This window comes from Myxine glutinosa, chromosome 4 (genome assembly GCF_964187855.1).
Source record: "Myxine glutinosa chromosome 4, kmMyxGlut1.1, whole genome shotgun sequence".
NCBI lineage: Eukaryota > Metazoa > Chordata > Myxini > Myxiniformes > Myxinidae > Myxine > Myxine glutinosa.
Genome location: NC_136264.1, coordinates 166836305 through 166860189, shown reverse-complemented (window position 1 = coordinate 166860189; position 23885 = coordinate 166836305). Strand labels below are relative to the sequence as shown.

Sequence of the window (23885 nt, the reverse complement as noted above, 5' to 3'; positions counted from 1 at the left end):
ATAAATGTCAAAGTGGAAAAAAGATTTACAAAATAATGAAAAATAAAACACAGAAATATCTAATTAACATAAGTATTCAACCCCCTGAGTAAATACTTTGTATAAGCACCTTTGGCAGTGATTACAGCTTGAAGTATTCTTGGGTATGTCTGTGTCAGCTTTCCACATCTGGATTTGAGGAGATTCTCCCATTCTTCCTTGCAGATTTGCTCAAGTTCCGTCAAGTTGGATGAGGAGCGTCGGGGAATAGTAATTTTCAAGGCTTTCCACAGATAATCAATGGGATTCAAGTCTGGCCGTTGACTGGGCCACTCAAGGACTTCCACGTTCTTGCTCTGAGCCATCCCAATGTTGCTTAGGCTGTATGCTTGGGGTCATTGTCCTGTTGGAACGTAAATCTTCACCACGGTCTTAGGTCTTTTGCACTCTGAAGCAGATTATCCTCAATGATTTTCCTGTAGTGGCTCCATTAATTGTTCCTTCTATCCTTCAAAATCTCCCATTCCCTGCCACTGAAAAGAATCCCCATAGCATGATGCTGTCACCATCATGCTTCACGGTAGGGATGGTGTCAGATGGGTGATGAGCTGTGCTCGGTTTCCGCCAGATCTAACACTTTGCATTCAGGCCAAATAGTTCAACTTTCGTCTCATCAGACCACAGAATCTTTTGCCTGATGTTCATAGAATCTTTCATGTACCTTTTTGCAAACTCCAGGTATGCTGTCATGTGGAGTGACTTCCAACTGGATTGATAATGATATTTCAAAAACTCTTTTTTCTCAGGAGTGACTTCCGTCTGGCCACTCTCCCATAAAGCCGAGATTTGTGAAGTGCTGCAGAGACTGTTATCCTTTCGGCAAGTTCTCCCAACTCAGCCAACTCTGTAGTTCTGTCATTGGTCATTGGGTTCTTGGTCGCCTATCTGACAAAGGTCCTTCTTGCCCGATTGCTCAGCTTGGTCGGACTGCTAGCGCTAGGAAGAGCGTGGGTAGTTCGATATTCTTTCCATTCACTAATGATGGAATTCACTGTGCTTTTGGGAACTTCCAACATCCTATAAATTGTTTTATACCCTCTCCAAGATCTATGCCTCCTCACAATTCTATATTGGAGTTTTACTGACAGTTCCTTAGACTTCGTGGAAGAGTTCTGCTCTGACATGCACTGTTAACTGTGGGACCTTAAATAGAAAGGTGTGTTTCTTTCTAAATAATGTCCAATCAATTGAATTGGCCAAGTTGGATTCCAATCAAGTTGTAGAGACATCTCAAAGATGATCAAAGGAAATTGGATGCACCTGAGCTCAATTTGGAGTGTCATAGCAAATGGGGTAGAATACTTATTGACTCGAGACATTTCAGCTTTTAATTTTTTAATATTTAGTAAAAAATTCTAAAATATAAAATCCACTTTGACGTTATGGGGTTGGGTGTGTGAATTTACTGTTGTAAATTCAGGCTGTAAAACAACAAAATGAAAAAGGTCAAGGGGTGTGAATACTTTCTGAAGGCACTGTATGTGTTCACCCATGTCTGTGAGCAGGATATCTCAAAAGATTATGTGCAGATTCAGACAAAACTTGGTGGACAGGTTGGTGTATGACAAGGACGAATTGATTAACTTTTTCGTGAAAATTAAAATGATAAAAAATTTTTTTTAGGTGATTCTTTCATAATTGAGATATGGGACTGAAAACAATATATAGCACAATATTTCAAAACATTGGGGACGGATTATGACAAAACTTGCTGGATGAGTTGAGTGATAAGAACAAGCTAATCAGATTTTGGTTAAATTCCAGATGCATATCCGGCTTATCAGTAGGATACAAAATGTAAACTGTTCAGCCTGATGGAGGTATGCTCTGTACCAAGTGCCTTTCTAGTTCACCTTTATATTTATAACTTTATGCACAATATCTGGTTGTTCTTTGTTCGAGGGAACTTAATCAGGTTTTTCAATCCTCCAAGAGACTGACCTTGTCCACGATAAATGGTTCTCCACAAGTCACGTATTATCTTGTTAATCTCTTCCATCTTCATACTGTGGAACTTCATGATTGCCCTGTGTTGGCACAAGTCATTGCACAAACAAGATCAACACTTTGGCATATTGACTATTCCACCACAATATTAACTTACAGCAACACAAAAATTCAATGGGAACAAACACATCAAAAGTGGTATTAAATTGGGATTTTCACAAGTATTGTTATATTATAGTCATTATCACACACTGGTCCAAAGCCTTGTAATAAATGTCCAAGTCCTTGTTGGCGAGCTCTGTGATACGCGATTTGATCATCATGCGCCGGAAGCTCTCGGCAGCATTGTGGAACTGAGGGTCCCGCAACTCTTTGTTGCAGCGTTGGATTTCCTCCTGAAAACCGTGCTGACGCCCTTGTGCACAGTTTCGACGCTGTTTCAAGTTCTCCAGCTTCTCCACTAACCCTTGCTGTTCACTGCTCACAGGGCAATCAATGGGAAAAGAAAGGGGAGGAAAGACCACAGGGAAAAAAAGCAAAGAGCTGGTTGAATTTATCACTTTTCATTGATATTTCAAAATCAATAAAAAGATTATTTTACAAACTGAAGCACTCTTGTGCCTGGGTACATCAAAAGTTGGTTTTTTTCCCGTAATTTACGTGGCTTTTGGTATGCTCAGTCATGAGTCCTTCGGTTAATAAAAAAAGGTAATTTTCACGTTGCTAAAATAATCAAATTTTAATTGCAGAGGTAAGAAATGGGTACATATGAACTTAGATAATAATTTAACAAATTATCCATATTCATAAAACAATATTAAGTTAACAGTGGAGGGTATGTGAGTGGAATATCCACATTTCACCATAGAAACCGAGTCCTTATTTGTTGGAAATATTTTGGTTACAAACTTACATGCAATTTTATTTTGTAGTTGTGCAGTCAAAATGAAATAAATGTATGTTACCTGGAGGTTTGCAATGGGTTACTTTTTTGTTTGGCTTTGAATGGCAATGTTTTTTTTGATAGGTTCAATGGCAATGGGTTTTTTTGATAGGTTCAATAGCAATGGGTTTTTTTGAGGGGGGAACAGATATTTGAGATATGAACAACAGGAATGTTCCTAGAACACTATCTGAGGGACTCCAGCTTCAGCAGGTGGGTTAATAATTCATCCAAAGCAACCCGCTGCTTAGAATCGCACAGGAAATCTGATAGGCAGGTTCAGAGCCCTGAATACCTTCAGCAGAGTTTGGAAATTCAGGCACTGTGCAGATCCGCAGTGAACACAGTAACATTTAGCAATTGCAAAGACAACAGCTACAATACATAAACACCAAATAATCCGATTAGTAAAAAATAGTTTTATGGGAATGAAGGTAGTGTTTGTCAGAAGGCTGTTAAAGCCACTATTGAGAGACTGGCGGCATAAGCAAAGTTTCTTTTATATATAAGCAAAGTACCTATTCTATGTATACATTTACAATCTATAAATAGCAATGCTGTGCAATCATAAGAAATCTAATTGCAAATTGTGGCACAAACGATAAAAAGTGATTTGGTAAAAGTTTGATAAAGCTGATGACTCAAGACTCGCATCATTAACCACGCCCATTATACGCAGAATGCCCTAATTACAATTGCATCTTACAATTATCACAAACAGGAGGCATAAACACTAAAAACCACTCAACAGCACCAATAGGTATGCTTTTGTAACATTTGTGTTTCATGAAACTGAACTGAATGAAATTTCCCTACTTATTGTGAAGCACTTGTCTTTCGTGTGGATCTAACATTCGTGCTTTCCGCTGGCAAGTAATTTCTGAGAAAATTAAGTGCAGTACAGTGAATAAATATTTCTTGCTCTACACGTGTTCCTTGCTCTACCTACTCACTACAGACAGCAATCACGTTTGATTTTTCGAAAGTAACATAGAACAAAACAACTTTAAATGAAAAACCGCGAGAAAGATAATTCCCGCAAACAATAAGTACTTTACAGTAGATGCAACAATGAAGTTATAATACACAGCCATATCAATTATCATAACACTAATTGGTGATGCAAATTTCAGAAATAAATCAGATTAACATTATCTCCACTGCACATAATGTGTCCGTGGAGGAGGAAAAGAGAATGTAAAGGGTATGTATATGGCATTCCACACACGTTTTTATTTGATTGACATTCATGTGCCCCATTTTTACGACAAGACATTTTCTCTTCTCTCCCACAGTGGTCAGTTCCTGTTGCCTTCGTCTCAGAGTCAAATTGTCTTGAAGAGAGCGCTCGCGTAACTGCCAAGCACAGAAATTGTGGGGGGCAGTAAATCAGGCACAGAATGAAAAAAAACGTCATAACAATCTGCATGAACCATAACCATGGCCACTATGCAATATGTAAAGGCACAATTTATACATTGTGCACACTGGGGCTGGGTGGTGGAGGTCAAAATTCGAAATAAAAATGAGAAAACCAAGGACTGGGAGCATATGAAAAATCAGCGGATATGGGAGTCAATTAATCTATTAAATATCTGTTTGTTTGTTATTTTTTTAAGATTTAAAAAATTTGGAGGAAAAGGAAGACAGGTATGGGGAAAGGAAATGTATAGAACCACCTTTAGAGGCCATTTTTCCCCGCAGAGCAGGGGTTGGCCTTTTTTGGGCACCGTGGTCCCCTTTTTGAAGCAAAGTTTTTATGGCCGGATGCCCTTCCTGCAGCCAGCCCTGTTAGTCGCCTCTTGCGACACACAGGGAATTACCAGTGAACTGGTACTCAATTTGCCGACCTCGGAAGGATGACAGGCTGAGTCAACCCCTTGGCGTTAATTTAGCGATCGACCGGGATTCGAACCCAGGATCCTAGGATCCCAAGCCGGCACCGTAACCGCGAAGCCAACACCAGGCTGGGAAAAGGAAATGTACAGTCATGTGAAAAAGTAAGTACACCCCATGTAAAGTTTTGACTTTTTCAACATATTTCAACATACAGCTATTTGATCTTCATTTCAACAATATTGACAGATAAAGGTGATACAATATAACAAATATCATGAAACATTTACATTTTGCCGTCCCTTGTATAATTTAAATAAACATAAATGCAAATTTCGCATGTGGAAAAAGTAAGTACACCCTTGGCCCTAATAGGTGGTATTGCCCCCTTTGGCAGAAACAACCACGAGTAGGCGTTTCTTATAACTGTCTACCAGTCTCTGACATCGACTGGGAGAAATTTTTGCCCACTCCTCCATGCAGAATTCTTTCAGCTGTGCAATGTTTGAGGGGTTTCTTGCATGCACAGCTCGTTTCAAATCCCCCCACAACATCTCGATGGGATTTAGAGCCGGGCTTTGGACTTGGCCATTCCAGAACCCTCCATTTCTTTCTTTTCAGCCATTCCTCGGTGGATTTACTGGTATGTTTAGGGTCATTGTCATGTTGCAAGGTCCACCTTCGGTTGAGCTTCAACACTCCGACAGATGGCCTCACATTATCCTCAAGCACCCTCTGGTACAATGAAGAATTCATAGTGGATTTTATGATGGTGAGCTGCCCAGGCCCTGATGCAGCAAAGCTGCCCCAAACAATAATATTTCCACCACCATGCTTTACAGTTGGTATCAGGTTCTTGTGGCTAAAATGCTGTCTTTGGTTTTCGCTAAACATGTCTTCTGGTACTGTGGCCAAATAGCTCTACCTTTGACTCATCTGTCCAGAGCACATTGTTCCAGAAGTGCTGGTCTTTGCCTAGGTGTTCATTGGCAAACTTTAGTCTTGCCCTGATGTTCTTTCTGGACAGCAAGGGTTTCCTCCTGGCACACCTCCCATGTAGATCAAATTTGTGCAGCCTCTTTCTAATGGTAGACTCGTGCACTTTGACATCAACAGTGGCAAGAGCTACCTGTAGGTCCCATGATGACATTCTGGGGTTCTTCGAGACTTCTTTCAGCATCTTGCGGTCTGCTCTCGGGCTGAACTTGCTGGGGCGGCCTGGCTTGAACAAGTTGGCAGTTGTTTGGAATCTTCTCCACTTGTAGATGATCTTCCGGACAGTCGAATGATTGATTTCAAATTGTTTGGAGATCTTTTTAAATCCCTTCCTAGACTCGTCGGCATCTATAACCTTCATTCTGAAGGCCTCATCGAGCTCTTTTGATCTCGGCATGGTGACGCCGCACACTTCAACAACAAAGAGCAAACCAAACGAAATGTCTGAGGTTTAAATAAGACAGGTTCCTCCAAGATCCTCTCCAACGATGTTCTAATCATTTGCACCTGAGCTGGTGCACCTGATTCTAATTTTAGGTATTTGAAGTAGTGATAAATGTAGGGGTGTACTTACTTTTTCCACATGCAAAATTTGCATTTATGTTTATTTAAATTATACAATGGACTACAAAATGTAAATGTTTCATGATATTTGTTATATTATATCACCTTCATCTATCAATATTGTTGAAATGAAGATCAAATAGCTGTATGTTGAAATATGTTGAAAAAGTCAAAACTTTACATGGGTGTACTTACTTTTTCACGTGACTGAATGTGATGTAGAATCCCACCATTTGCAAGCAGATGTTCCTTACTATATAAAATGTTTGGTAAAGGAATCAATGCCCTGTGCCCAAAATGATGAAACATACATCGATGAATGAAAGCAAAAAGTTCCTACCTGCTGTGTGTCAATATCTTGCCGAATAGTTGTGATGTTGCATTCAATCTCCTTCCGACGAACTTCTCCCTTTGCCTGCTCTTGACGAAGCCGATCCATCTCTCTCTCTTTCTGCTGCTCAAAGATGATTAAAAGGAGAAAACAAAGTCATGGATGCTACATAAACAACACAACATGCATTTTAAGGCCATTTTCCCTGCTAGAGCGGGGGTTAGCCTTGCGGTCCCCATGACAATCTTCTCCATTTTGCCCTATTTTCTATTGGTTTCTACATAAAAAATAAAAAAAACCACCTTTAGAGGCCATTTTTCCCCGCAAGGCGGGGGTTGGCCTTTTTCGGGAACCGTGGTTGTTGTTGGTTTTTTTGGTCCCCTTTTTGAAGCAATGTTTTACGGCCGGATGCCCTTCCTGACGCCAACCCTTTTTGCCGCCTTTAACGACAAACAGGGAATTACCAGTGAACTGGTACTCAATTAGCCGACCTCGGAAGGATGACAGGCTGAGTCAACCCCCCTGGCGTTAATTCAGCGATCGACCGGGATTCGAACCCAGGATCCTAGGATCCTAAGCCGGCACCTTAGGCCGCTAGCCCAACACTAGGGTTTGGTTTCGATGAGGATGAGGCCTTCAGAAAGAGCTCGATGAGGCCTTCAGAATGAAGGTTGGGCCAACACCAGGCCCAACACCAGGTATTGGTTTCTACATAATGTAAACAAAACCATCAAAAACAGAAATTCAGTCAGCAACGGCTATTTATTTGTTGGATATAAAATAGCAGCTCATGGAAAAGTGAGGTAACGGAGGGCATGTTGATAACTTAATAAGTCAAAGCTCAATATATCTAAACATAATTACCAAGGAATTGCAACAGGGGCTGTCCTAATCCCATTAAAAGTCCTAATGCCATTGAGATCCACAAAGGGAAATTATCCCTGTGTGCCACAATGGGCAGTCACCGCCATGTTCCTCATTTACGATGGTATTTTTAGGTCTTATTTATCGGAGAAGGATCAGCCAAAATAGCCATTTAGAATGACCTGTAACGAGGGAAGGGAATGAGAGTCAACCACAGTGAACAAGCATCACATGTAGGCCATCACATGCACCAAGTAGATCAGGCAGATCATCCCACCCAAAAGGTCATTAATGAGCCAGTTGGGTTTATACCGAAAATTCAAAAGTGGCATTGTACTTTTCAAACTAAAAACTTCGTGAAGCTTCGAATCAAAATCCCAATCAATGCTAACTACAACTGGATTTGAACCCACAATCTGTGAGACAACAGTCCATTGTCCTCAGCAACAGGCCACCACTGTAGCCATCATGCAAAACATTTTTTTTGGGGGGGGGGGGGGGGGGGGGGTTCGGATATGGTGCATTATGTTTCCTACCCATTTACTGAACAGACACAGCCTTATGACTCGAGGAGATGCACCTGCTTACAACGTTTTCAAAATAAATAAATCTATAGATATGCAAGTAAATAAGCAAACATTCAAAGGAATTGACAAACCTTGTGAAAACAAATTTATTGCAATCACTGCTAAATTAACAGTTCTTGCCAGTTACCTTCCGATGTTCATCCTTGCGAGAATTTTCATAACTTTCAACCTCTCTTAGTAAAGTGGTGATATCTTTCCTCTTGTCTTTCACAGTGTTCATCTAACGAGCAAACAAATTGCATATGAAAAGTGATATGTAAAAGAAAGCAAGAGAAGATATAGTATCATACTAAAATAAGGGAATGTCCAAGGATCTGTATGTCTGTTTAGTGTAGCAGCATAGCAAACCTGTTGTGCATTTTGTGATACAAGCACCAAATTTGGCACAAATGTACATTAATATGTTGCGAACATTTTCAGATATTGGGCCACTTGAAATTCCGTAATTTTTTTTTTCAAATTTTTTCAAATTTCGTAATTTCAAATTTTTCGGGTGACACCGTCACAATTTCGGTCTTCGAGGCCGGCCGATATAGTGGGGCGGCTTAGCCCAAATATTCAAAAGAATTGTGCATTTTGTGATACAAGCACCAAATTTGGCACAAATGTACATTAATATGTTGCGAACATTGCGTGGTCAGCAATGAAGACGAGAGTCTGAATTACATGTATGCAAAAGACCTTGTGAACCAGTGAAGCAAATACACGGGTAAGCATGAATTAAATCTAGGGCATGATATAATTTCCATGATGTTTACCTCTACACTCAATGGTGGAAGGAGGTAATGTTTTGATCCCAGCTTGTCTGTATGTCTGTTTGTCTGTTAGTCCACAAAATTCCAGACAAAGCTTGTAGTAGTGGTAGTTGTAGTGGTAGTGGTGATAACAGAAATTGTTATATAGAACTGAACTTATATTATTATTATATGCAGAAAATAACTTCATTTCTATATGCCCTGCAGTGGACAGGTTAATTGGTTTATGCACTGAAGGGGTCACCCTGGTGTGCACTGCTGTGTTCTGCCTCACTGAGTTGTTCAGGTATGATGTACTCAGCACAAGCTTCCGGTCGGCCCGGAGGTGGGGGTGCGGGGCCTGTCACGGAACGTCAAAACAAACGGCCTGCCGGGGCCGCCCAAAAGTCGGGCGTGAGGGGCGCGTCCACTAATGGAACGCCTCTCGCTTCCCAGATCGAGGGCCACGTGGTCAGGAGAACCTCGTCCCTTCCGGTCACACTTTGCCTATCGGCCGGCCTCGAAGACCGAAATTGTGACGGTGTCACCCGAAAAATTTGAAATTACGAAATTTGAAAAAAAAAATTACGGAATTTCAAGTGGCCCAATATCTGAAAATGTTCGCAACATATTAATGTACATTTGTGCCAAATTTGGTGCTTGTTTCACAAAATGCACAATTCTTTTGAATATTTGGGCTAAGCCGCCCCACTAGTTGTTTATGGTATCCAAAACGGCTTTGCCGACCACCAGCAAATCTTGCATTTGTGTTTGGGGCACTCAGGGTCAGGTCATGGACAGTAAATAAATCCCCCACAACAACCCCACCCCTCCCTCTCAGCATTAAATAAATCACCCAACTGGACACGTGGAATAGTGCAAGTGGTTCAACCAATGACCCCTGCTGGAGGAAAGTGGTAATAAGGGTTGGGAAACGATACCAATTATAAAAACAAATCCTTTCACTCCAGAAGGGAATGGGTATTAGAAGTGTAATTAAATTAGAGACAAGTCAGAGAAAGTGAATAATGTCGAAGATAAAAAAAAAAACCTGGCTCCAATCTGAACCACTAGCTCATGATACGAGAAAGTGAGATTCAAATCAAATATACCATGTGAGTTTGTCCATTATCTACCAGCAATTCATGTTTAAACTAGAATGTCTGACGTCGACGAATATGACTCCGCCCACATTATTACATCATAAAACATACTTGCACCAAGTTTGAATTAAATCCCTTCAACTGTTCACAAGTATCACATTTTTACCTGTCATGACCTCTGACTTTTGACCTCTGGACCCCATAATCTCAGCAATTCATCTTTGCATCATCATACATACTTATATCAACTTTGGTTAAAATCCTCACTGGTTCACAAGTTAGCGCAGCAACAGAATTTTAAACCAACATGACCTCTGACCCTTGACCTCAAAATCTAATCAGTTCACCTGAACATCATTATACATACTTGTACCAAGTTTGACTTAGATCCCTTCATCCGTTCTTAAGTTATTGTGGTAACAAAAGCCTATCACGGAAACAGGACCCAAAAACACAATACCTCCAGTGACTAAGTCGGCGGAGGCACAAAAAGTAAGCTGTCTATTGTTTTTAGCCTGCATGAGATATGTATATTAGCTCCACCATCAGCCTCAGATCAACATAAAAAGAAACAGGATTCAATGAAATGTAAATGTCTATGTGGTGTGAAGAGACCTCTTGCATAGCTTGCGCTTGCTGACGTTGCTTCCGCCCTGTTATTTCCACTTTTTCTTGAATCAGGGTTTGGATCCTCTTCACAAGTGGGAAAACTTTTTCTTCTGCCTCCTGAAAAAAAAAAGAAGAAGTACAAATCTGTAAAAAACAAACAAACAAACAAAAAAAACAACTGTTTTTTTTTTTCCTCGTGGTCCCTCTGTGCTGTCTTTCCCTCGTGGTCCCTCTGTGCTGTCTTTCCCTCGCGGTCCCTCTGTGCTGTCTTTCCCTCGCGGTCCCTCTGTGCTGTCTTTCCCTCGCGGTCCCTCTGTGCTGTCTTTCCCTCGCGGTCCCTCTGTGCTGTCTTTCCCTCGTGGTCCCTCTGTGCTGTCTTTCCCTCGTGGTCCCTCTGTGCTGTCTTTCCCTCGTGGTCCCTCTGTGCTGTCTTTCCCTCGCGGTCCCTCTGTGCTGTCTTTCCCTCGCGGTCCCTCTGTGCTGTCTTTCCCTCGCGGTCCCTCTGTGCTGTCTTTCCCTCGTGTTCCCCCTGTGCTGTCTTTCCCTCGCGGTCCCTCTGTGCTGTCTTTCCCTCGTGGTCCCCCTGTGCTGTCTTTCCCTCGCGGTCCCTCTGTGCTGTCTTTCCCTCGCGGTCCCTCTGTGCTGTCTTTCCCTCGTGGTCCCCCTGTGCTGTCTTTCCCTCGCGGTTGTCAGCTCTTTCACGAGCCTCGATTCAGTATAAATAAAAAAAACTAAAAAAAACTGTGTAAGCCCCAAAACTTACAGTCACATGAAAAAGTAAGTACACCCCATGTAAAGTTTTGACTTTTTCAACATATTTCAACATACAGCTATTTGATCTTCATTTCAACAATATTGATAGATGATGGTGATATAATATAACAAATATCATGAAACATTTACCATTTCGAAGTCCATTGTATAATTTAAATAAACATAAATGCAAGTTTCGCATGTGGAAAAAGAAGTACACCCTTGGCTCTAATAGGTGGTATTGCCCCCTTTGGCAGAAACAACCTCAAGTAGGCGTTTCTTATAACTGTCTACCAGTCTCTGACATCGACTGCGAGAAATTTTTGCCCACTCCTCCATGCAGAATTATTTCAGCTGTGCGATGTTTGAGGGGTTTCTTGCATGCACAGCTCGTTTCAAATCCCCCCACAACATCTCGATGGGATTTAGATCCGGGCTTTGACTTGGCCATTCCAGAACCCTCCATTTCTTTCTTTTCAGTCATTCCTTGGTGGATTTACTGGTATGTTTAGGGTCATTGTCATGTTGCAAGGTCCACCTTCTGTTGAGCTTCAACTTTCCGACAGATGGCCTCACATTATCCTCAAGCACCCTCTGGTACAAGAAAGAATTCATAGTGTATTCTATGATGGTGAGATGCCCAGGCCCTGATGCAGAAAAGCTGCCCCAAACCATAATATTTCCACCACCATGCTTTTCAATTGGTATCAGGTTCTTGTGGTCAAATGCTGTCTTTGGTTTTTGCCAAACACGTCTTCTGGTACTGTAGCCAAATAGCTCTACCTTTGACTCATCTGTCCAGAGCACTTTGTTCCAGAAGTGCTGGTGTTTGCCGAGGTGTTCATTGGCAAACTTTAGTCTTGCCCTGATGTTCTTTCTCGACAGCAAAGGTTTCCTCCTGGCACACCTCCCATGTAGATCAAATTTGTGCAGCCTCTTTCTAATGGTACACTTGTGCACTTTGACATCAACAGTAGCAAGAGCTGCCTTGTCGGTCCCGTGATGACATTCTGGGGTTCTTAGAGACTTCTTTCAGCATCTTGCGGTTTGTTCTCGGGCTGAACTTGCTGGGGTGGCCTGGCCTGAACAAGTTGGCAGTTGTTTGGAATCTTTACCACTTGTAGATGATCTTCCGGACAGTCAAATGATTGATTTCAAATTGTTTGGAGATGTTTTTAAATCCCTTCCCAGACTCGTAGGCTTCCATAACCTTCTTTCTGAAGGCCTCAGAGAGCTCTTTTGTTCTAGGCATGGTGACGCCACACACTTCAACAACAAAGTGCAAACCAAACGAAATGTCTGAGGTTTAAATAAGACAGGTTCCTCCAAGATCCTCTCTAACGATGTTCTCATCATTTGCACCTGAGCTGGTGCACCTGATTCTAATTTTAGGTATTTGAAGTAGTGATAAATGTAGGGGTGTACTTACTTTTTCCACATGCGAAATTTGCATTTATGTTTATTTAAATTATACAATGGACTACAAAATGTAAATGTTTCATGATATTTGTTATATTATATCACCTTTATCTATCAATATTGTTGAAATGAAGATCAAATAGCTGCATGTTGAAATATGTTGAAAAAGTCAAAACTTTACATGGGGTGTACTTACTTTTTCACGTGACTGTACACAATACACATACTTGCTTAATTTATGAAGTGGCATACTCCATGATATAAAACAACTGGAGGGGCATCCTTGCACACTGCAAGCAACTACTCGGATGCTTGATACATGCTTTATATGTATTTGCTAATAGCTTTATATATATTTGACTGAGTGGTTTGTGGTTGCATTCTGTAAGCAGCTAAACAAATCAAGTAAATCAAGAATTAGTGATTAGAATGAGCTCTTTATTGAAAAGTTTAAACTATAGTAATTTTTAATGTAAATACGGCAAAAGTTTATAAAACAAGAGGCGGAAGAGGCTCGTGGTAGCATTGCTTTGCAAGCAGTGAGTGCAGGCTCCATTTTATTTGGTAACATGACCTGTCGTGAGCAGACCGAGGCTGCACAGACCAACTAGGCTGGAGTTCCCCAAGGCAGTGTTCTGGGCCCTGTGCTTTTTCTGGTCTTCATCAATGATCTCTCTGACTCTCTTGAAAATCCTCTCTATCTCTTTGCTGATGACTCCACTCTCTGCTGCTCCATTCCTCATCCCTCAGATCGGCAGTCTGCAGCCTCCTCACTCTCTGCAGACCTGGACAAAATCACAGACTGGGCAAACAAGTGGAACATGTCTTTCAATCCTGACAAATCTCACACTCTTACGATGTCTCTCCGAAAAGACCGACTGGACAACCCTCCCATCTACTTTCTGAATAATCCTCTCCAAGAAGTTCTGTCACTCAAACTTTTGGGTCTCACTATCTGCCATGATCTTTCCTGGGAAAACCACATTTCCAAGCTGGCCTCCAAAGCCAGTCGCCGACTGGGCATCCTTCATCGTGCGAAGTCCTTCCTTGGCACACCTGAGCTCCTCACCACATACAAGGCTTTCATCCGCAGCTCAATGGAGTACTGCTCTCCCCTCTGGGCTGGTGCTCCTGCCTCACACCTAGCTCGTCTTCACGCTGTTGAAACCAAAGCGTTCAGAATCATTGGAATCTCCCGCGATGACGCTATCTCCGAGGGCCTTTCACTTAATCACCGCAGGCAGGTTGGTGGTCTTTCCGTCTTCTACCGACTCCTCTCCGGCCTTGCTCCCCCAGCTCTCTCTCGGCTCTGTCCCCCAAATATTCCTGCAGGTCGCACAAGATCTGCCTGCAACCCTCTTATGGTTAAACTGCCAAAATCAAGACTCTCTGCTCACCTTCACTCCTTCATTCCTCTTTTCTCCCGCCTCTGGAACAAACTCCCTCACTCTCTTCAATCCCACTCCTCCCTCCAGGTCTTTAAAACGGCTGTTCACCACCATCTCTTATCTTCCCCAATCCAAAACCTTGATCTTTTCTACCCCCGCTAATTTTACCCCAAATCCACTTTTTTGAGGTGACTTTTGACTTCTTTCCTGGAAGTCCTTGGTGTCCTTGCGTTTTATACCTATCCTGCCTCCCCCCAGGCCCTCTCCCTCCAAAAACATCTCCCGATGTCCCTGCTCTCAAATGTTGTGTTTGTGTGCTTCCTCCCCTTCTCTCCCCCATCTTGTCGACCGCTCCCGTTTTTGTATACTTTGTTTGCTTGTTTGTTTGATTTGTTTGTTTGATAAATGTTAGCTCTTTCACGAGCCTCGACTCGGTACACAAAAAAAAATAAAAAAATATTCGTGGATATTTTCGTTTATGGACATTTTATGATGGTTTTTATGATTTTCTTCCTGGGGATATTGGCGTTGAGTTGCATCAGTGCATGGAATTTCAGCTTTCTAACCCACCATGAAAGTACTAAACATTTATATCAGTTAGTGCCTTCGTGGTTTGAACGAGAGAGTGCGTCAGTGCGTGTGTGCGTGTGTGTGTGTGTGTGTGTGTGTGTGTGTGTGTGTATATATATGCATATGTGTTGAGGAAGACAAATGATGAATTGCGAAAGATGATGGGAATAGAGCCTGTGATGGATGCTGTGAAGAGAAACAGTTTGAGATGGTTTGCTCATGTATTGAGGAAGGATGAAAGTGACTGGTTGCGAAGAGTGATGGAAATGAATGTAGAAGGAAGTAGAGGACGGGGAAGACCGAGAAAGACTTGGCGAAAGATGATCGAAGAAGAAATGCGGGCAAGGGGGTTAACAAGGAGAGATGCAGAAAATAGGGCAAAATGGAGAAGATTGTCATGGGGACCGCAAGGCTAGCCCCCGCTCTTGCAGGGAAAATGGCCTTAAAATGCCTGTTGTTTGTTGTTGTATATATGTATGTGTGTGTGTATATGTATATGTATGTGTGTGTGTGTGTGTTTGTGTTTGTGTTTGTAAAAAAAATGATACGACAAATATTTGTCACCAGCTTTTAGGAGCATGCCTGGAAGGCCATGTAAATAAACATTTCTATAAAACGTTATGGCACCACAAAAATCATGCAGGGTCTCCGGGCGGAACCCAAGCACGCCACCTCGTGTTAATGACAAATCCACAGGGGAGGTTAAATTGGTAATGTTCTCCAAAAAGAGACAGGTGGAATTAACAATTCTCACCACCTCCTCCTGCATCAACGTTCCTTGTTAAGATTTATTTGTTTGGTATCGAAATGGTCACAACCTTCACCGCAACCAAAAGACATTATCGGGTTTTGTATTGTGTGCAGCAGAATCCCGGTCTTTACTTTTATTTGTGTAATGTCAGCACTTCAGTATTTTCCGTGAAGTTCATATGAGGGAACAGCGATCCAAAACTCCAACAATTAAATGGACGCTATTTCTGTATTTACCGACGTAGACAGACATCTGATCAGGGTAACGCGCTTGAAAGCTCTTGTACCCGGGTAACTTTGATACAAATATTCACAGTTAACTATGAGGCTGGCGAGGTTTCGTTTATTCGCAGCTCTCCACGCTCTCCATCGAAATCGAAGTTAAGTAATTGTTCCCATTTGTATTGTCGTTATAACTGTATTTATTTTATGGTGTTGTACGTTTTGTGTGTCCCGATTTTCGGTGCAAATCTTTCATACCTGCATAGAAAATCGTGTGAATTTGTGTCGTGTCTTTTGAGGCCTTGTACGTACAGTGTCCAACCTTGAGGCTTCGTTTTTCTCTCAGCGGTCCGTCGTTTGTGCTCCAATAACTTTCGTTCTCTGTTTTCCCAGTCTTTTCACCCCATAGCCTATATAGCCTTCCTTGTTTAAAATTCCAACTAAAAAAAAACAAAAAAAACATTTCCTTCTCTGTTCTTATTTGTTGTTCTCATTCGTTTATTCGTTCTTATTCGTTCGTTCGTTCTTCGACCACGTGTTTCTCCCCCATTTCCCCAGATAGTTTTCACTGTAAAACTTTATAATGTTTACACTTTCCCCTCAAGTTCTGTATTCCGTCGTATATTATAACACCTTTTTCTTCTTCTTCTTTAAAAGGCTGCTTTCGACTTGCTCACCAAATCTATTCATCCCAAAAAAAAATTCCATCTCTTACACTTACAGTGCCTCTTTTCTACATTCCCTAAACTCTCCTGCACTCCATCCTCCCTCCAGCATCCTTTAACGTATTTTTGACTCGAAGGTCACAAGAAACTCATTTTGCAATAAATGTTCGTTTCCCATTAATCGTACACTTTCTAAAATCCAATCTCACCCCTCCCCTCCAAATCTTCCCCATAACCCCTCCCCTCCAAATCTTCCCCATCACCCCTCCCCTCCAAATCTTCCCCATCACCCATCCCTTTCAAATCTTCCCCCTTGCCCCTCCCCTCCAAATCCTCCCCATCACCCATCCCTTTCAAATCTCCCCCCTTGCCCTTCTCTCTCTCTCTCCCCTTCCCTCCTAAACTCCCCCCCCACCCCTCCCCTCCAAGACTCCCCCTCGCCCCTCCCCTCCTAGACTCCTCCCTCACCCCTCCCCTCCAAATCTCCCCCATATCCCATCCCTTTCAAATCCCTCCCCTTGTCCCTTCCCTCCTAAACTCCGCCCCTCCCCTTCAAATCTCCCCACCCTCATTTCTTCTCAATTTCCCCCTTCTCACACCCCCTCCTCAAAGCGGGTAAAAAATCATTCATTTATATATTTGGAAAACAAGTCATCTAACTTTTTTTGAGCTATTTTAGAAACTCTATATTTTATCCTGAGTTCGGGTTTAATTTCAAAATAATTCATTATTTTATTTATATAGTATCTTGTATTAACATTTCCATTAAAATTATTTTGAAAAATAAATATCATTAAACCCTTATACATTTCCTCAATACAAAGTCTCTTCCCTTGAAAGAAATGGTGTATTATCATCACAATACTTAACATTCATCTCTCTTATTAATCTTGTAAAGTAATTCATTTTTGGTTCTAATTTAAAAGAGTTATATATATATATATATATATTTTAAATTATCATTAATTAAAATTAAATCACAGAAAATACATTGTTTATATGAACCCTCATTATTAAGCCCTATTCTATCACAAGCCGGACAATTCTCTAATTTATCATATGGAGAGTCTGGAAATTCTAAATATCCTTCTATCATATTTATATAGTAAATTTTTACTTAAACTAAACGCAAGTTTATTAGCTAATAAATACAATGTTTCAAAGCACAAAAGACAAATTTCAATCAATCTCTACTTCGGTGGAAGATATAGAAAAATATGTCAAAGATGTTAAATTGAACAAAGATAAATATGGAAATTTTTGGGTAAAACCAGTTATGGAAAATAACATGAGCCCCTCTATTTCATTTAAAGGAAGAGCTCTAACTATACCTGGAAAGACATCCATTGAAGTAAATCTAACAAAAGTTTCTCCTCTACTCCTGGCAATTTATTCAAAGCTTGAAAAAGTGATCGATCGCGATACTTTGAAAAAGAATGATAAGACCATCAACAATACTCGTGGAGAAATTTGTATTTACTTTAATAATCCAAAGGGTGTAGATCTAAGTAAAATGAATGATGTTAATATTTCTGGTGAAATGTCATTTCGTTCTATGATAGTTAGAGATTATTTAAAGTTAACTTTTGATATTAAAAATGTAGAGATTGAATCTGTTAATGAAAGAAAGTATATAGATATTGATGGGAATATTTTTCCTGCTAATTAAATATGAGTCATTACAGCAGTGAAGATTTTACTATTTTATTGAACTCGGACGACAGTAATGATAGTATTTCATTGAACTCGGACGATGGTGATGATAGTATTTCATTGAACTCAGATGATAGTTATGATGCTAATAGTTTGTGCTCAAATGATAGTTATGAGAGTAGCTTTATTGATGACTCTGAGTATGATTCTGAGTATTCATGTGATAGTTATGACTCAGATGATTCTGAGTGAAAAAGTGTTTTAGTTTAAGTATAGTTTCATATATAAAAAGCCTGTAAAAAGGCACTTTCTTCTATAAGTGTTTTACTTTAAGCACAGTTTCATCTTTTTAAAAAACCTCTAAAAAGGTGTTTTACTTTAAGTATAATTTTGCTATATAAATATGATCAAAGCAACGTATTGCGATGTTTGTGAACAAGAATATAAACAATACAAAAGACACCTTAAAACTAACAAACACACATTTAATCTACTTCACCTACTATCTCCTATTCAGAAGGAAACAAAACACTGTTCTGCCTTTAATAAAAATATCCTCAAGAAAGGCTTTGAAATACATCTTAAAACAAATTAACATTTATCAAATTTTATCACAACTAAAAACTCTGATGGTGCATTCAAAGGACATATTAAAATAAGAGTCTTTAACTTCAAACCTCCTGAACCAGAGTCTATAGTTGATGCTGTCGAAATAGTTAAACCTGCTGTTCAAACGTTGATTGAAAAAACACTAAAAGAAATGAAACCACTTAAATTTTATATGGGAGTAAAATTAGAAATGACAAAGGACGAAGGAGTTATAGATACACCATACATGAGAACTGAGCCACACTTTATATCTTCATATCAAGATTTTAAAACATCAGGAGTCTATGATGAACTTATTAAACAAGAGCAAGATGTGGACAATTCAATCCTAGGAAGTGGATTCAATATAGGAAAAATTATTCACATAGACATTCATATTCTTAAATCAGATCCTCTAAAAGCTTCTTCTTACATTGATTTACCCAGTGTTATCAAAAATAGAAAAGCAGTTATCAATATCAAAAATAAAGACAATAAATGTTTTCTCTGGTCTATTCTAGCACACTTACATCCTCCACATTTTCATGATGAAAGAGTATCTCATTATAAAAAATATGAGAATACATTAAATACGAAAGATCTAAAGTTTCCGGTGACTTTAAATGATATTCCTAAATTTGGAAAGTTGAATAATTTATCAGTTAATGTTTATGGTCTAACAGAAACAAACAACATTCAGGTTTTAAAGCTTTCTGACAATTGTAAACAAACTCATATTAATCTTCTATATTTTAATTCAGACGAAAATTCACATTATACATACATCAAAGATATTACAAAATTAATAAAACCACAAGTATGTAAAAGAACAAATAAAATATATATTTGTATGCGTTGTCAACTTCTTCCATACACAAGAAAGATTAGATAAACATTCAAATTATTGTGGTGAACATAAATCAACGGTAATCAACATGCCTAAAAAAGGCTCAAAGATCACATTCAAAGATGAAAAGAAAACAATAAAACATCCATTTGTTATATATGCTGATTTTGAAAGTATATTAGAAAAAATTGATATTGCTTCTCCAGATCCAAAAGAATCATACACAAATAAATATCAAAAACATACTCCTTGTGGTTTTTGTTATTATATCAAATCATCCGTTGGTGATGAATATAACAAGTTAGAGGTGTATAGAGGCTCAAATACCCCAGAGGAGTTTGTGAAACGACTAGAAAAAGACTGTGTCCGATTAACCAAGATAATGAGAGAAACCAATAAACCAATGTCCTTAACAAGTAAAGAAAAAAGAGAATTTAGACAGCCAAAGGTTGCCTGTCATATTTGTGAGAAGAAAATTGGTAAAGGTCTAAAGGTTAGAGACCATTGTCATCTCACTGGTAAATATAGAGGTCCGGCTCATCAAAGTTGTAATATTAATTATCAACTCCCCTCTTTCCTTCCTGTTTTTCTTCATAACAACGCTCATTATGATACACATATATTTATCAAGGAACTCTCAAAGACTTCTGGAAGTATCTCAGCAATTCCAAACACGGCTCAGAAATACATTTCATTCACAAAAACAATTCACACATCTCCTATTACTCATATCAGATTTCATGATACATTTAAATTCATGGCAAGTCCATTGGCTAACTTGGTTCAAAATCTAAAAGAGTTTCCATGTCTTTCAGAGTATTTTTTAGATAAAGATTTTCTAACACAAAAGGGAATTTACCCCTATGACTATATGGACTCATTTGAGAGATTCAATGAAACACAACTTCCTTCAAAAGAAAATTTCGATAACAAATTAAACAACAGTCATATATCTGATAAAGATTATGTACACGCACAAAATGTTTGGGAAAAATATAACATCAAGAATCTTGGCGAGTATCACGATTTGTATCTCAAAACTGATGTGCTTTTATTGGCCGATGTATTTGAAGCCTTTAGATCTGTTTGTCGCACTGGATATGGATTGGATCCTGCTCACTACTACACAGCACCTGGATTGGCCTGGAGTGCGATGTTGAAAATGACAAAACAAGCTTTGGATTTGATAACCGATGTTGATATGCTTTTGATGATTGAAAAGGCAAAAAGAGGTGGAATTTCACAAGTCTGCTCGAGTAGATACGCAAAAGCAAATAACAAATATCTTCCAAATTATGATTCAACGAAAGAGAGTTCTTACTTGATGTACGATGACGCGAACAACCTGTATGGCTGGGCAATGTCTCAGGCTCTTCCTTATGGAAAACTTAGATGGGTAAAGGAAAAAGACTACAAAAAGGTTTTACAAGATGTATGTATCTCTACACAAAAAGAATTGGATAAAGAAAAAGTTGGTTATGATTTTGAAGTTGATTTGAAATATCCAGAGGAACTTCATAACCTACACAAAGATCTCCCATTTGCTTGTGAAAAGGAAAGTCCAAAGAAGGAGTGGTTAAGTGATTATCAACAATCATTTAATATTGCTTCGCATTTATTATGGCGTTATGGCATTATTATGGCGTATCTCCTCACATACAAGCTCTCCCAGGACCACATTGAGCTCTTCTTCTGTGCTGTGCGTTCAGCTAGTGGCCACAACAACCCAACAGCACGGCAGTTTGAAGCCACCTACAAGCGACTATTTGTTAGGCGTCAAATAGAAGGAGTTGGAGGCAACTGCATTGCACAAGATGACACGCCCATCCTCCATGTATCCATGTATGGCAACATAAAAAGGTATTGCTTCCGGTCCCTCGAGCGACGGGGCTTGCTTTGATCTCTCCACGGCATCAAAGTTTGAGTGTTTTCCCGTTCGTTTCTTTGTCAAATTTCCGCTGCGTATTTTGTTGTGTATGTGTTATTGTGTGTTTCTATTTGGTTTTGTAGTTGTTGCAAATTTGTGTGTAATTAGTCGTTTCTTTGTCCGCGCCTCGTGCGGCCTGGTGTCTCGTGCGGCCTCCTCGTCTCGACTTGTGCCCCGCCCCCTATATTCTCGTTTGTTCTTTCACCTCTGCTCCTGCTTTCTCAAATCCACGTTCTCACTTAGAGACTTTTCCCAGATTGTTTTCATGGTTTTGTTGAAATATTTCTTTAAATATGTTTAAACCGCAGCGGTGATCCCCCCCCCCCCCCCCAGGATTTCCATGTTTTAAACGTTTCCCAGTGTGTACCCTGGATAAGAATAGGTACGCCGTATCCCTGCGTGTCGTAGGAGGCGACTAAGTGGGTTGGCGTCAGGAAGGGCATCCGGCCATAAAAAAAAAAACATTGCCTCAAAAAGAGAACCATGACAATTACAACTACATGTGGGCAGGGTACAGCCCGAAGTGGAGATCGGTTTCTGAGGTTTGGGACATGGAATGTAGGGACATTGACAGGGAGATCAGGAGAAGTGGTGGAAGTATTGGTCAGAAGAAGAGTGGACATATGTTGTGTGCAAGAGACGAGATGGAAGGGAAGTGGTGTGAGAATGGTGAAGGGTAGGCAGGGACAGAAATACAAGTTTGTGTGGCAAGGGTGCCTGGAGGGCGTGAATGGTGTTGGTGTCCTGTTTTCTGAGGAGTTTGTAGACAGTGTGGTGAGTGTGACTAGAGTGAGTGATAGGTTGATGATGGTGAAAATGATGATTGGAAAGCTCTTGGTGAACGTCATCTCGGGATATGCTCCGCAGGTTGGTCGGAGCGATGAAGAGAAGGACAAGTTCTGGTGTGCGATAGAGAAGCTGATGGAAAACGTGAAAGATGAGGAAGTTGTTGTGGTAGGAGGAGACCTAAATGGACATGTGGGAAGGAGTATGGATGGTTTTGAAGGAGTTCATGGGGGTTACGGATATGGTGTGAGAAATGGAGAAGGTGAAAGGATTTTGGAGTTTGCTGATGGAGCTGATTTGTTGATTTGTAATACTCAGTTCCAGAAAGAGGATAATAAGCTTGTTACATACACGTCAGGTGGGTCGACGACAACCGTTGACTACCTGATGGTGCGTAGGCGAGATAGGGGGCACCTCCGAGACACAAAGGTGATCCCGGGGGAGGAGGCTGTTTCACAGCACCACTTGGTTGTCTGCGACATAAGGGTGAAAGGTGCGAGGAGAGCTCGGCGGGTGAAGTACCAACCGAGAATGAAGGTGTGGAGGTTGAAAGAGGTGAAAGTAAGGGAGGCATTAAAAGAGAGGCTGAGTAGGGTCGAGGATGATGTGGTTGAGCTTGAAAGTGGTTGGATGTCAATGAAAGCTAGTCTGTTGGGAGCCGTTGGTGAGGTATGTGGATGGACAAAAGGACCACCAAGGCACTCGGAAACATGGTGGTGGGATGATGAAGTTGGAAAGACGATTGACGAGAAGAGGAAGAAGTTCAAGGAGTGGCAGAAGGCGAAGGGTACGGGAGCAGAAACAGCAGAGCATGAAAGTTATAAGGCAGCCAGGAAGGCTGCAAAGAAAGAGGTAGCAAAGGCGCAGGAGGCATGTAGGAAAATGTTCGGAGAACGCCTGGATTCGGAAGAGGGTCAGAGAGCGGTATTCAGGATTGCAAAGCAGATAGCGAAAGAGAGGTGTGATGTGATGGGGGTGAGCTGCTTGAAGGATGAAGTGGGACAAATCGTTGTCGACCCAGATGGAATTAAAGGAAGATGGAAAAGATATATGGAAATGCTGTTGAATACAGAGAATGAATGGGATGGCAACATAGAGAGTAACCCAGTTTTAGGACCGGCAGAGAAGATAACTGAGAAGGAAGTTGAGGAAGCGATAAAAGCAATGAAGGGTAGAAAAGCGGGAGGGCCGACGGGAGTTGTGGGAGATATGTTGAAGGCAGCAGGAAGTTGGGGTGTGAAGAGAATGACAGAGATCTGTAATCTGGTGGTGAAAGAAGGCCGCATTCCAGTGGATTGGGAACTGAGTACCCTCGTCCCTCTATACAAGGGGAAAGGTGACCCTCTGGAGTGTGGCTCGTACCGAGCGATAAAGTTATTGGAGCATGGAATGAAGGTATTGGAAAGGGTGTTGGAGAGGAGGATAAGGAAGAAAGTGAAGATCGACGAAATGCAGTTTGGATTTATGCCAGGAAGAGGAACGACAGACGCGCTTTTCATTGTGAGGCAGTTGCAGGAGAAGTACATGGAGAAGAGGAAGAAGTTGTTTCTTGGGTTTGTTGATCTGGAGAAAGCATTCGATCGGGTTCCACGCAAAGTATTGACATGGGCATTGAGGAAGTTAGGAGTGGAGGAATGGTTGATCAGAGTAGTGATGGCAATGTACAAAAGAGCACGCACAGCTGTAAGGACGAAGGACGGGAACAGTGGTGAGTTTGAGGTGAAGGTGGGAGTGCATCAGGGGTCGGTACTAAGTCCACTACTA

General features: G+C 40.8%; 1 protein-coding gene across 2 annotated transcripts in view; it reads right to left on the bottom strand.

The window, feature by feature from the left end:
• RAD50 (RAD50 double strand break repair protein) overlaps positions 1-23885 on the bottom strand; it is an 84197-nt gene that overhangs the window by 9149 nt on the left and 51163 nt on the right. For both annotated transcript variants that reach the window (XM_078776728.1, XM_068113977.2), the window contains 6 exons: positions 10560-10670; positions 8235-8327; positions 6666-6779; positions 4158-4285; positions 2239-2463; positions 1981-2066 (listed from right to left, as the gene is read on the bottom strand). In XM_078776728.1, the coding sequence (XP_078632854.1) occupies positions 1981-2066; positions 2239-2463; positions 4158-4285; positions 6666-6779; positions 8235-8327; positions 10560-10670 (757 nt within the window). The remainder of the gene's footprint in view (positions 1-1980; positions 2067-2238; positions 2464-4157; positions 4286-6665; positions 6780-8234; positions 8328-10559; positions 10671-23885) is intronic.